Source organism: Carassius auratus, chromosome 36 (genome assembly GCF_003368295.1).
Source record: "Carassius auratus strain Wakin chromosome 36, ASM336829v1, whole genome shotgun sequence".
Taxonomy (NCBI): domain Eukaryota; kingdom Metazoa; phylum Chordata; class Actinopteri; order Cypriniformes; family Cyprinidae; genus Carassius; species Carassius auratus.
This window is the reverse complement of record NC_039278.1, coordinates 14166953-14181678: the sequence shown is the minus strand read 5'-3', so window position 1 is coordinate 14181678 and position 14726 is coordinate 14166953. Positions and strand designations below refer to the sequence as shown.

At 34.6% G+C, this 14726-nt stretch overlaps 1 protein-coding gene across 9 annotated transcripts in view; it reads left to right on the top strand.

Moving 5' to 3' along the window:
* Positions 1-12489, top strand: part of LOC113055353 (inositol 1,4,5-trisphosphate receptor type 1) — a 116460-nt gene extending 103971 nt beyond the window's left edge. For all 9 annotated transcript variants that reach the window (XM_026221608.1, XM_026221607.1, XM_026221600.1 and 6 more), the window contains 3 exons: positions 67-227; positions 7987-8148; positions 11940-12489. In XM_026221608.1, coding sequence (XP_026077393.1) covers positions 67-227; positions 7987-8148; positions 11940-12026 — 410 coding nt within the window. In that variant the 3' untranslated portion in view covers positions 12027-12489. The remainder of the gene's footprint in view (positions 1-66; positions 228-7986; positions 8149-11939) is intronic.
* The last annotated feature ends 2237 nt before the right edge of the window (positions 12490-14726 follow it).

The window sequence follows — 14726 nt, the reverse complement described above, 5'->3', positions numbered from 1 at the left end:
TGGCCAGGCCCATTGACAACAACTGCTGCAAACTCATTTTGTTGTAACTGTGTTTCTGCTCTACAGGATTGGAGAGGGACAAGTTTGACAACAAAACCGTGACATTTGAGGAGCACATTAAGGTGGAGCACAACATGTGGCATTATCTCTTCTTCATCGTGCTGGTGAAAGTGAAAGACTCCACGGAGTTCACAGGGCCTGAGAGCTATGTGGCCGAAATGATCCGGGTAAGGGGTCTGAAGTACAACAGCGGACTTAATTTCAGTTTGAAATACATTTAACATACTAGATGCTTATGGTAAGATAAAAAGACAATATTTCCTGCCACAACAGCAAAGTTTGTTTTTTCTTTTTTCACAAAACCATTCGTTCGGTTTAAAGGAATATTCTGGGTTCATTACTAGTCAACCTCATTTGACAGCATTTGCAGCATAGTTTTGATTACTGCAAAATTTAATTACGTCTTGTCACTTCTTTTGTTTAAAAAAAGGCCAAAAAAATACAGTTACAATGAAAGTGAATCTGTAATCCAAATAGTGAAAATATTCACTGTTTCAAACAAATAACCACAAAACATGACCAATACATTTTAAAGAAGATATTTTCAACTTTACAGGTTTGTTGCAATGACAATGTTATCCCTAAAATGACCAATAAAAAGTGACAAATGTAAGTCTAATGAATAATTTAAAAGATTTTTTTTTTAACAGACTTGATGTGTTCATAAATCAGTTAGATTATTTTGTTTTCTTTAGAACAAAATTAATACTTTTATTCAGCAAAGAAGCATGATCAAGTGATAATAAAGACTTCATCATTTTGAACTTTGCATTCATTAGGGAATCCAAAAAATTGTGGTTTCAAAAATTTCAAGCAGCACAACTGTTTTCAGCATTGATATTAATAAGAAATGTGTTATGAGGACCAAATCAGCATATTAGAATGATTTCTGAAGGATCATGTGACACTGAAGACTGGTGCAACGATGCTGAAAATTCAGCTTTGAATCACAGGAATAAACTACACTTTAAAATATATTTAAATAGATGTTTTAAATTGTAATCTTATTTCACAATGTTAGTTCTTTCTCTATTTTTTAATCAAATAAATGCAGTCTTGGTGAGAAGAAGAGACTTCCTACAAAAACATTTTAAAAAATCCAACGGTAGACTAAGTGCTTTTAAAACATTCACATTTTTGTTTTTAAATCCTCCAAAAATGACGCCATTCACTACCATTACAAGTGCCTCATCATAAATGATCTAGACAGCAGTCGCCTTTCAGGAAACTGAGGTCACTATAAGGTAATTTAACCTAGGGCCATATTCACATGATGATAGGAAATCAGCCAATGGCGTGGAACGGTTTTGGATCAGTGGATGTGTTTGTTTACTGCTGAGGATTTTTTGTGAACTCTGAAAGTTGATAACGCTGTGATAACTTGACACTGAGCATCTCTTTGTACACCCAGTGAGGGAACCAAAGAGTTACGATCAAATAGCAGATTGATAGGGTGTTTGTGTGTGGGTTTCTTTCCCCCTTAGAGAAGCAGAGCTCAGAGAAACCGTTTTGTATCAGATTTCCAACCATGCCATGATGGGGCATGACTACCCCTCAAAAACATTTTTAGATCTTTTTACTTTTAGTTGAGTCCAACCCTGGGACAGAAATGAACAGTTTGGTTTGCTGTGGGCAATGTGGCCTACTTTAAACTTTACCTTCGGGAAAGTGGAGTACTTAAGGTATTTTCCACCAGATTCCTCTCACTAAATCCCTTTAAATGACCCCAAACCTTCTCCTTTGACCTATGTAATCACAACGAGGTGACCTTAGCTCTCTCAGGGATGCCAGTGCTCCTGTTTGCCTTCAGAATGGAGTCTTAAGATGTTCTGAAAATGGTTCTGGATGTGTTAATCCTGAAGAAAAGCTGTGACAGCGCACACACACACACACACACACACACAGCTCGCTTCAGTTGGTTGACCAGAGGAGCAGGAGTTTCCCTCATGATTGCAATATGTGCGTACACTTTTGCTTTGTATGCATGTGTTTCTCTGAAAATTAATTTCTATGCTAAAGCACTGTGGACTTTTTCCTCAGAAAAACACTTTTAACAACTAGAACAAATCGCTGGATGAATAGCAGTCTGTAGCTCAATTGGGTTATAAAAAAAAAGACTTTCAAAATAAAAGGGCACTTATGTTGTTCATTTAAACATCCTGTTTTATCTATATTCCCTTTTTTATAGGTCATCATATGCTTTGCTTAATGCAATGGTGTGGAACTTTTAAGGTTAAATTGACTTTTGAGTAATTTTGGGTAAAGAGAAGTGCTCAGGAAAGCCCCTTCTGCACAAGCGGTTGTTCTTTTGACGCAGATGGTGCAGCTTCGGTGGGTTCTGACACGGTTTCTGATCTGTGTGGTGTCTTTTGGTCCAGGTCCCAACCTCCTTGGCGCCATTCGAGGGTTCCCCATGTGCTTTTGGGAAGAATCACCTGACTTGGGATTAGTTTCTCTTTACAAGTCTATTCGTGATGCATCAACAGCGATGCAATGTCTCTCTTTGTGTTTTTTTTGGCTAAATGCCTGAAATAAGGTCTGAGGCACACACAAGCTTGAGATAAGTTCACATTTTAGTATATGACATCAAATGCATCAGTAAAACCCTATTTAGCTTTTTAGGTGCCCTGAATTAATGGCTAAATGGGAGTACAGAGATTTTATGTATGTTATATGTTTTATAATCATAAACATTTGTGGGTCATAGAGCTTATTTTCTGCAACAATTCATCAGAAAATGGAAAGATGCCACTGGTTATTTGTTGAGGAATTGAGAGATGCTCCAAAATTATCACATCTCTGCAGCACTTTATTGATTTTAATTTCTGCTGTTACTGTGCTTAAAACAATTACAGCATATGCACCGAAATTTTGTTTAATATAATGTATCAAAACCAAAGAGGAAAGACCTTTTCTGTTTGATCGTCTACTTTCATTCAGGTAATTGAGGTTAGATCAAGCGTTATGTCTGTAGGTAGAACCCCTACATGAACCTGCCCTTTTCTCTTCAGCTTTTTCTTCCCTCGTGAATATTATTCACAGCTTCGTGATGACGTCTGTCATAACTTCTGCACTTTGAAGATGTGCGTGAACGCTCAGGTCCCGTTTAAGCCCCGATGCTGTTGTTGCTGCTACCACAGAGCATCCTGTCTTAGTGTGTAGGCTCTTGTGGTATTAGTAATGAAATTCACACTTCCCTCATTTCCATTGAAGCAGCAGATACAGTTGAAATTGATGTGGCTAGAGCACTCACACATTTACTGGCAGTGCTGTCAAGTGTAAACAAAGCTTAGGAAATAGAGGTTTAAGAGGGGGCTGTTACGGACGCACCAACGTGCAGAAGCACACCCAGATAAGTGTGAAACCAAAGCAGCACTTTAAAAAAAATACAAATAAGACACGTTACATTTGCCCCTTTTTCCGTCATGCAAATAAGTGCTGTTATAGATTATTCATTAGAGAGACAGTACATCCAAAATGTTTTTAATGATTTAGTATTTATGGGACTTCCCCTCATGTCTTTCAAAACCTGTATCATTTCTTTATTCTGTGGAACATAAATATATTTTATATTATTTTCCACACATTTGAAGTCAGTGGTAACAATATTATGTTACTAACAATCTTCATAATATAATTTTTATGTGATCATATATTATGAAAAAAATTTCCTTTTTGGATGAACTGTCCCTTTTAAGGTTTTTTTTTTTTTTTTTTTTTTTTTTTACGTAAAAGTAGTTGTAGTTCTCATTTCTGAAGAAGTAAGACCAGAGGAAGTGAGTATTTCAGTGTAGGTCATGATACAGACATGTCACTATATCCTCTTGATTTATATCCAGCATTAGAAATGGTGGTTTTTATTTCGTTTTTAAATGTATTGGTTATTTGGAAAAAGGGGATCATGAAAAATAGCTAAAAGATTTGCTAAACATCCGCTAAACAAAATGTCAGTTATTATAAACGTTGGTTTTACTTCAACAATAAAAATGGCTACAGAAATTCCCCAATTTTTTTTTTCTTAATTCATATCACTATTAAGGATTTCTTTCTTTTTTTGACATTTTTATTTTTCAAACATTCAAGAAAAAAAAAATCAAATATTTAATAATAACATTAAATAATTACATATTTGCTAAACGTTTGCTTCTACGTCTTTATAAACACATTTAATCGCAATTCTGAGAAAAACACTGACCCAGCCTCAGGTTGTGAATTATTTATGTATTTATTTTGTTAGTTTTCAACTTATCCATGCTGTATTTTACTTTTTTATTTGTTTATATGATGTGTTTGTTTCATGTAACATTTTACTTTCATTTATTTAAAATATAAATTATTTTTACCAAAGATAGGTTAAGAAAGCATATTTAGGATTTGTTGGTTGTTTGTGTGTAAAATTACATGATGTAGTATTGCTGTCTATTTAAACAGTTATTTTAGCTAGTTGGTTAGTTTAGTTTTTTATATATATTTCATAAATGTGTTATTCATAATATGATTTATTTAGTGTTTTTCACTAGGAGCTATAGGTTTCTCTGGTTAAATAAAGTTATATTTAGGAGTGTAATAGCAAAATTTGAGTTTGTAGGGCATCCGTCTACGTAATTTACCCAACCTGAGGTTGCAGGAACTGTGGTAGTCTGAAAAGTGGGTGACATTTGCTTCATCATTTGACAGATTTCAAAAGCAGACTCAGTCAGGGTGAAACAGGTCTGATTAGCGATAACAGCATGTGCCTCTGTGATGACGATGACGAAACCAGCTGACAGCTGGGCTCCATGCACAGACGACAATGTTTGTGGGCGGAGGTAAACACAAACCTCAACATCTGTGGCAGCAGGAAGTGAGTGCACACGTACTCCTCTCTTGTTCTCAGAATGAGTGCGAGCATTACCTGTGATTTTCCCCAGTGCCTGGGTGGAACCGTCTGTCTGAAGTCTGTGCGCACGGCCCGTCTGAGATTTCTGAGACAAGGGGACTTCTCTGCACCTGCAGTGTGAACAGTGTGTATGTTTTTGTCACACATCCATGCATAAGGGGGTAGCTGACAAAATTACATATGCATGAACTGTTTTCCCCCGTTATTTTAGGTTAAAGTTCATATAAATATTCAAGGGAAAGTGCTTTTTTTAAATGCTTTGATTGCTCACTAGGTCCTATGGAAGCTGTGATCGGTCTCAGTAAATATAAAATGCAATTATTGCAGCAATTATATTTAAAAAATATATACTACAAGCATCTTTATTCCACACTGCTTATAAAACAATCTTTTCTGTATTATACTGCTTTCTTTTGGGGATAGACCACTATAAGTGAGCTGTTTGTTGGTTGAATTCCCTGCTCTGTTGTTTTCAAAAATATTGCTTTGTTTATTTAAGTCACCAATGTTACTTTGAGGTGGGTCTATTTGTTTAATTGACCAATGGCAAACAAGGGAAGTGTTCAGGAAACCTGCTTGAAAACAGTCATTATTTTTGCAGTTACCTTTGCTGGATTCAAAAGTTTTCATGTGAGAAGTTTTCCTTCAACCTTCATTTTTTTTCTTTTTTTAAATTAATATTCAGTGTTTCCTTTCTTTTTTCTTTTTTTTTCTTCACAGTTATTTGCAGATTTTCATAAAAAGCATAAATATTCCCTAAAAGTTTGCTTTAACTTTGCTATGTCTTTATGATCATATTTAATTATTTTTCATTTTATTTTATTTATTTATTTATTTTTGGGTGGGGGGGGGGTATATTTCTAGGTTCTATTTTCTTATGTAAGTATTCTTATTAAGTATTTTTCTAAAATAAAAATTAAAAAAAATGAAAATTCTAAATAAAATATTTAGCCAATTGGTGCTTTACTTCCAAAACTGGTTTTTGGTTGCTTTAAAAAACATTTCATGTTGCCTGACTTTATTTTATGGCTTAACCAATGATCTTACAGTACTTTTAGGCAGTACTATCTGTTTATTTCTCCAATGACAGAAAAGAAGAGTTTTTGGAAAAACCTGCTTGAAAGCATTTTCATTGTCATTACTATACATACTTTTTACATTTGCACAAAACAAAAATTCCTCTGGTGTGAAAAAACTTTTCAGGTATCCCATGCAGTCTATCAAGGAATATGAGAAGTCAACACTTTCATGCATAGTAGTTATAAATAGAAAGAATGCTGTTTAAAATAGTTTTAGATGTTGTTTAGCTGTCATGATAACTGCCAGAGGAACTCCTTACAGGATATGAGAAAAATATGCAAATATGTTCACAAAACTCTGTAGTCTGGACTTGTCTGTCTGCAGGCGAAGTTCATTTAAAAACACTGGTGTGTGTGTGTGTGTGTGTGTGTGTGAGTGGACCAGCTTAGTAGGAAGTAGGAATTGTCTGAGCAAAGAATAGCATGATCTTTGGCCAGCGTTCTTTAACATTACTAAAACCTTGTCCCTGCTTCTGTTAGAATCCCCTGGTTGTTTAGCTTAAAGTCACCACTGATTCAATTATAAAATAAAATAATCTAAAGATCATATTAGTTCAGTTACATTTTCATGTATTTTTATTATGGCCTGTGGTAGCAGAATCCACATTTCTCCCTAGTATTTTTTCCCATGCATCTCTGAGGTTGTTTTGGATGTTTTCTCCATTTGAGGTGATTATGATGCTCAAAAGTAAATCAAAAATGACTGAAAGTCCAAATAAGATCCAAACCTGCTTTTATCTTGCGGTCAGATACTGTTTTAAGTGTTTCACTTGATTACATTAGTGTGTGTAATGTCAAATATCTCAGCGATGGTCGATTTCCCCTTGTTAAATCATTGTATGCCAATTGGAGAGGAATCTAGTACTCTGTGTTATCTGAGGGCGAGGCTGTCCACATGCTCATGTGACTTTAATACTGCTTTTCCTTTGCTGTAATCATATTACACATAGGAAATTTTGTCTGATGTAAGTTCACATATTCTTATAAATGGAGAGACAATGAGGGAATGAGAGGTGGAGGAGGAAATGACTTCAAGTGCACCATTAGTTCATGTCTGATTTGAAGAATGCTGTGTGCAATGTGGATTGTGGAAATGGAGTGGAGGATGTTTGGAAAATGTTTTGGAAGGAAAAAATAAAGAAACGGAGTAATTAAATCATAGAGCAGACACTGAATAATGCGTCAAATGGCAGGCCAATAGTTCATTTAAAGTGACCCAAATAAGTCAGACCTAATGTATGAATTCAATTCAGTGACAAAATATCAAACATATGCTGCTAGAACTTAGAACTAACTTCACTTTCCTTTGCCATTTTTGCACCATTTGGTGATTTTTACTGGATGTATACAGTGTTCCTCAAATTCATCATATTAACTATGAACATATGAATATACTGTAAGAAGTATGATAAGTTTTATCATTTAAAACCTAACAAACAAAGTGTCCAAGTACTTTACATTTGTACATTTTAAAAATAAACTACCATTCAAAAAATTGAGGTTGGGAAGATTTGTTTGTTTTATGAAAGTCCTCATCAAGGCTGCCTTAAAAAAAAAACGAATATTGTATTTATTCATATTTATGTATTATTTATATAATTCAAAATATATTAATACCCAAACTTCGGAGTCACATGATCCTTATGAAATTATTCTAACATGCAATGCTGAAAACAGTTGTGCTGCTTAATATTTTGTGGAAAATGTGATAAATTTTTTTCAAGATCCTTTAATGAAAAGTAAGTAAAAAAAAAAAAAAACCTCAAAAGCAACATTTATTTTAAATATAAATCTTTTATAATATTATACATTTCTTTACTGTCCCTTTTGATCTAATGCATGCAAGTATTTGAACAGTATATGAATTTGTAACTACTGAAGGAACACCATTTAATGATATGCAGCTTTATATATATTGGCCTAATAATTGTATGCTACCAAAAACATTAACGTTTAAAATGCCAACAGGAACACAACTTGGACTGGTTTCCACGGATGCGGGCCATGTCGCTGGTTAGCAGTGACGCCGAGGGCGAACAGAACGAGATCAGGAATCTTCAGGAGAAACTCGACTCCACCATGAAGCTGGTCTGCAATCTGTCATGCCAGCTCACTGAACTGAAAGAACAGGTGAGTGGGGATGCTTTCAGACTGATGGCAGAACATTATATTCATTTTGCTAGTTCTTCACGCCCCGATGAGGTTGAAGTTCAGTCTTGACCCATCTAGCTGTTGAAGTGGACTTCACAGACTAGAATTGAAGTTGGGTGTGAGTGAAACTAGACCTTCAAGGTCAATCAGTATGAGTCCACAGCCTTTCCAAGGTTCAATTAGACCAAAGGGCACTGAGTCATTTCTGTCTGTCTTTCTCTTTCTGCCTTCAGCTCGTGGTATTTAAAACCATGTTTCAACTGCGTCACGAGGCCAAGTGTTGTTTCACTTTTATTCAGCCGCATTGTCGTCCAGATGAAGTTCTGCGAACTCGAGCTTGTTTGTTTCCACAGATAAACAGTCTAACTCACATAGATGAATGCGATAAAGTGGGTCATCGAGTTAGATGCTCATATTTTGATTTGGTGGAAATATGCGTAATGGGATTTGCTGTCATGTCGTTGATTTCTTGTAAATATGTCGAATTAACACCATCTTGAGGTGTGCAGCCACATGAAATGGGAAGTGTCTAAAGGGAAGTTTCTTTTTTTTTTTCTCTCTTCTGTACTCCAGACAGGGGGAAAAGGTCATTGTTTGGCTAAAAGAAGACAAAGCAAGTAAAAACCCGACAAACTTTCACTATTTAATCTGCGTCAATGCGGTGGTAACACATGTCGGTACCAGTTTTACTTTTACCTTTCTTACTTTAAACTTCGAGAGAATGATTGCAATTAGTTTTTCCATTTGTCGATCATCTTGGGCTGTATTTTCAGTCTATGATCTAGTTAAAAGGTTGGTTTCTAACAGGTTTGTTTTCTCCACTATTTCTGTTACCATACACTATTCTGATGGGGAAAAGTGTAAATAAGACACAATCAGAAATAAAAAAAAATGTATGTATTTTTTATAACTACATTAAAATTAAAAAACACAAAAATACACTGGGTGAAAAAATAGCAAAATTGCAAAATCTCCACTATAATCATCTTGGAAAATAAGTATACTAATGTTACAAAAAAATTATAATATAATTTCTTTCTAAATTGAATTTGAATTGAATCAATTGATGTGTTCCACCCCCTTTTGATCTGCAGTCTTATGCTTAAATGCTTGACATAATTTAAACATTAATCAAATAATATATTACGCCTGTGTGTGAAATGACACACACACAAACTGTTTAGTTCTGATTGTCACGTCTCAAGATAATTTTTATACTGTGATCTATTTGATTCAAAGCACAAGTGTAACCATGTGATGTCGTTCCCAGTGTTCCCTCATGTGACCCGCCTGGGGTCCTTTTGATTGGAGTGATTCAATAAGTTCAGATTTCTTTTACAAACGGGTGTTTTGGGGGTTGGGATTAAATCTAGGCAGGATCTAATGTGGTATTTCAGCTCTAAAGCATTTGATCTCAGATGTTTATTGTTAATGTAGTTGGATTACAACGGCTATCTGTATGAAGTCACATTAGCATGAGGAGCGAGCAGTGCCATGCACTTACCTTTAAATGGCTCTGTGATTGTTTAGTAGTATGAGGTACTTCCTGTGGACATCATCTTTAATATACACATGCATGAGCATTTTTTTGCTCACTTTTTCAGCTGTTGAGTCAGAGTAGGGGATTTCGGTATAGACAATGTGAATTTCAGTGGAACTGCGTACGTGAGCATGAGTGTGTGTGTTAGTGTGTGTTTTAGCTCAGTTACACAACAATGCATGACATTGCTCCAATTGCTCCATTTTATTTTCCCAGGAGCTTTTTATAAGACCGCACACACACACACACACACCTAAAAACACAGACACTGTTGTGTTATGAGGTCATAACCAAGTCAACATGAACGACACCCAGAATGCATCACTGCGTGGCATGCCTGATCTGTGGGAGAGACAAACAGGAGATGAGGAAGATTTCAAATGAACAATAACTGCAGATTAATAAAAAAAAATAAAACAAATAAAACAATGATGGCACAAAGGAAGCAGAAACTGTATATTCAGATTTAACTGTATTTTCAGAGTTACTTTTACATAATTAACTTTTACTCATTTAGATGTTTACATATATATACTATACAAATATATGTGTGTCTATATGAAACTATAGTGTATATTCATATTAGTTTTTTTAGATAACTGTATTTTTAGTTACCTTTATACATTTTACATTTACACATTTATTGATATATATGGAAAATATGTAAATATGTGTGTGTTTGTCTGTGTGTTTGTGTGTGTGTATGGTTATATATGTAAAAATGTAGAAGTATCGTTATATGGGATATATATATATGTATGTATATATGTATGTGTGTGTGTGTGCGTGTGTGTGTGTGTATTGTATATAAATCCAAATATATAAATTTGTCTAGATTTATAGAAGTATAGTTATAATAGATTTAGCTGTATTTTCATGTGATAAATATAATTTAATATAACACACACACACACACACACACACACGTGTAAAAATGTAAAAGTAACTGAAAATACAGCTCAATCTGAATATACTGTATACAACAGTTTCATATAGATAGATCAAATATCACAAGTATTTAAATTCTTCGCATATAACATTTTTATGAATATATTTTCTTATATAAACCGAATGGGTCTGTGTATTGCCAGCAAAGTCACGATACAATAGGTTTAGATTGTATAGATATAGGTGTAGATAGATAGATCCCGATAAAGAGGCCACGATATGATATGCATCACAATACAGACTGCATTACATTTCAGCTTTGCAGAATTTAATAAAACAGCAGTTGACTTCTGCTTTATGAAGGGCCTTCATAACTATACAACAGTACAACACTAGAGGAAATGATGTAGATTTCATGTGAACATTGGGCACTCACCACCAGATACAATATTCTGATTGTTTGCATCTTGTTTTTAAACCCATAAATAATAGTGTAAACATATTAATACATTTATATTGTACTTATTCATCTTTAGTTTACTGGTAGGTTATCATTGCACAAAGGAACACGCTCCCTAGATTTAAAAACAGAAATTAGAAGTGTTCTGAACTAATGCGCTGTTCCCTTTAGCTCACACGCACACATTCAGTCACGCTGCGCCGCACACAGACATGAGGCAACACAGCGCTGCCCGCAGTTTTATCAGTAAAAAACTTAACCACTGAAGAAATCGAGAAATGCTGCAAAAACAGAGGTAATACATACATACACAGTCTCTCTCTCTCTCTCTCTCTCTCGTAAATTAAAACTTGGTGAATTACACTTTTCAGAGAATAGCATATCGAAGTGGTGATCGCTAAACTGCAAGCTTTCCGTTATTTTCTTTTTTCCACTAGGGAGAGAGAAAGAGCGCATACACATGGTTGCCAGGTTAGCAAAAATAAGTAATGCACTTAGCAGATATTTCCGTATTGCCCAAGATTGAAGCTCTATTTTGGGGATTATGTCTCTTTATATCAGGCAACCCTGGTTGTGTTCCTCTGTGGCCAGATTAAAGCTCATTTTAGCCTATATATTATACTCTATTCATTATTTTTTTAGAAATCTTGCACTTTTCCTCTTTGTTTTAAACTCTGTTCTTGTATTCACATTAAGCACGGTTAAGCACAAGTAGTATGTGACCATACATCATCAAATCAAAGTATCGAACACAGCCCTAATGAACAGATACACAAAAATGCATTATTGCATGTCTGGTGTGTGGGAGAGACAAATAGCAGATGATGATTTTCTTTGAAATAATAATGATTAAAACTTCTTGTTGTTTGTTTGTTTTGACAGATGACAGAGCAGAGGAAACAGAAACAGAGGATCGGGCTATTGGGACACCCCCAACACATGAACGTGAACCCCCAGCAGCCCGCCTGAACCCCCGTACCATTGGCCGAGTGTCCTACAGCTGTCTCCTGCAGACATCAGTCGCATCAGCCTTTCTGTGTGCGTGTGTATGAACGTGTGTGTGTCAAGACATCGCAGACACATCATCACCACAACCTGCTGGTGTATACACCCAAAATAAATGGCTGTAGGCCACCAGGGAAGTAGAAAAGACTTTCGCCACCTTCTTCACATCCATTTGTGTGCCAAATATTTCTGCGTGTTAGAGGAAGTGAATTTGAATCCCTCACCTTCCACAGGGTGAGAATGAGCTACACTAGATACTGCACGACTCACAAACACGTGCTGCAGCCTGTAGATGCTGCTTGGACACACATCCTTTTGTATTGACCCATAGCAGTCAGTATTTGATGTCTTATTTTTGTATTTTGTGCAATATTAATATTTTAATATGCAACTACATCTGTATATTATGTCTTTAAGGGACGGTGCAGTAATTTATTTTGCTTTATGATTGTAATGAAATGCATTAGAGGCCAGATACTTGTAGGAATACTGTTTGCAAAGTCAAGTTTGACGTCAGATATGATATATGTATATGGGGAAAACAGCCTTTTTCGTATTTAAGTTTATTTATATCAACATAAATAAAACGCTTAAAGGAGATGCTTATGCATATGCTGCCAATTTAGATTCCTTTAATTCTAATGAATAGAATCAGGTTCTGCTTGGTATTTAGGAGCTCTTTATAAAGCTTTATGGATTTTTGTGTGTGCAGTCAGATTTATGCCCTTAGAAGTCATATACAAAGTAATAATAGATGAACTGTTCAGGCAGTTAAGAATTTTGTTTTCTTAAATTAATTGAACTTGTATCATTCCTGTCATTATAGAGGCATGTTAATTGTGTCTGTTGTACATTACTGCTGCTCAGAAGGTGAAGCGCAGGATGAATATTTGCTGACAAAAGCAATCTCTGACAAGTTTTCTTTTGTAATCAGTCACTTTTTCTAGACAATTTCATCTTCAGCTGAGCAGGTCAATTTCTGAATACTATCATTTTTTCCCCTTTATTTTATTTTTCTTGTAATACTTGTATATATGTCTGTAGGTCTTTGCTTTTATATAGAGAGATATGGTTTCATAGCATCTGAGTAATTAATAGCACTGTTACTGAAAAATAAGCCTACTACTGATTTAATAGGTTAATATATATATATGTATACATAAATACATATATATATATATATATATATATATATATATATATATATATATATATATATATAAATATAAATTCTGTGAGACTGTAAATTAATTTAGTGATATTTAATAAAAATATGTATTTCTTGTTCAAAAGACCAGAACTGAAATATAGTTTTTGTATTATTCTTTTTATTTTTATTTTTGTGTGGTTTAATGTCTTTTGACAGTGTAAAGGGGGACATTAATGTTAAACATCAATAATTCTGCTCCTTTGTTTTACATTATTTGTTATTTACATTTTGTTCATTATTAATACCAGCTGGCACCCAGAATAGCAAGTACCCACACACAATTTGTTAACTTCAGTGGTACAATAATAATAATAATTATTATTATTATTGCCCATATGTGAGTTTATATGTGTAGATTGATGACTGCATCATTTTCCAGATTTCTTATGACATGACAATGTATTCACCCTGGTTAATGCGAAGGAGGATGAGCTTATTAAGACTTCAAGCTTTACAGGAGCCGGCAGCCCATGCTTCTCCAAGGTAGTGCACTTTCTTTGACCTTTCATGTCAACCTGTGAAAAAGGTAAAAAAAAAAAAAAAAAATCTTTTTCCACGCACTGCTGACACTCGTATTTATGTGTTTGTGAGTCGTAGACAGAGCGGCTTTGTGTGATGCAACAGAGTTCAGACTGGAGAGTCCCAAATCGATTTCGAGGTAAAACACTGAGGTAAAGCTTTGCTGTTGTCTGTAAAGTGCAGAAGTGTGACTTAAGTGTCAGACAGGCACCTTAAATGTTTAATTATTGACACTTGACAATGTCGTCAGAAGTATTGCTCTAAAATCCCCCTCTCTGAAGTGCAACATCAGACTGAAACCTTCCACGTCTTAAATGACATTTGTGAAATAAAATGCACCGATGCAAAGTCAGAAGGAGGAAAATATGAGTGGGAACCATCTATTTAGTAAGAAATAGGACATTTTTGAAGCTTTAATATATCCAGGGTGGGTCTGTGAGTGCCACTTTTCTTCTGTTCTTTTTGTAAGCTTATTATAAAGTTAATATGAGAGCTATTTTAACAGTGAGCCTCAGGACTTTGTGCACGCTTCTCATTTAACCGGCAAGGTATGAGCACGATGATCTATTAGTCATTTTTGTATTTAAAGAAAGTTCTCTATTTCTGTAACATTTTGTTCAAATATCCTAACAATTGCTCTTTATAAAGGACAATTAAATTGACAATTAGGTAAAAAAAAAAAAAAAAATGAGGTCATTCTTTACTTTACACTAACCCTTGTATTATGTTAAAATTCCAGATATGATTATTGCTCTGTCAAACTGACCTTAATTAAATACAATACAATTAACTAAAAATCCCATTTTGAGAAAGGGGTAATATTTAATACAACTCACATATGGGGGAAAAAATTATGTATGTAAAAGTATGAATGTATGAATTTTTTATAAATGTTATGTTTGTTTTTTGTTTTTTACACAAAATGCTAATATTAA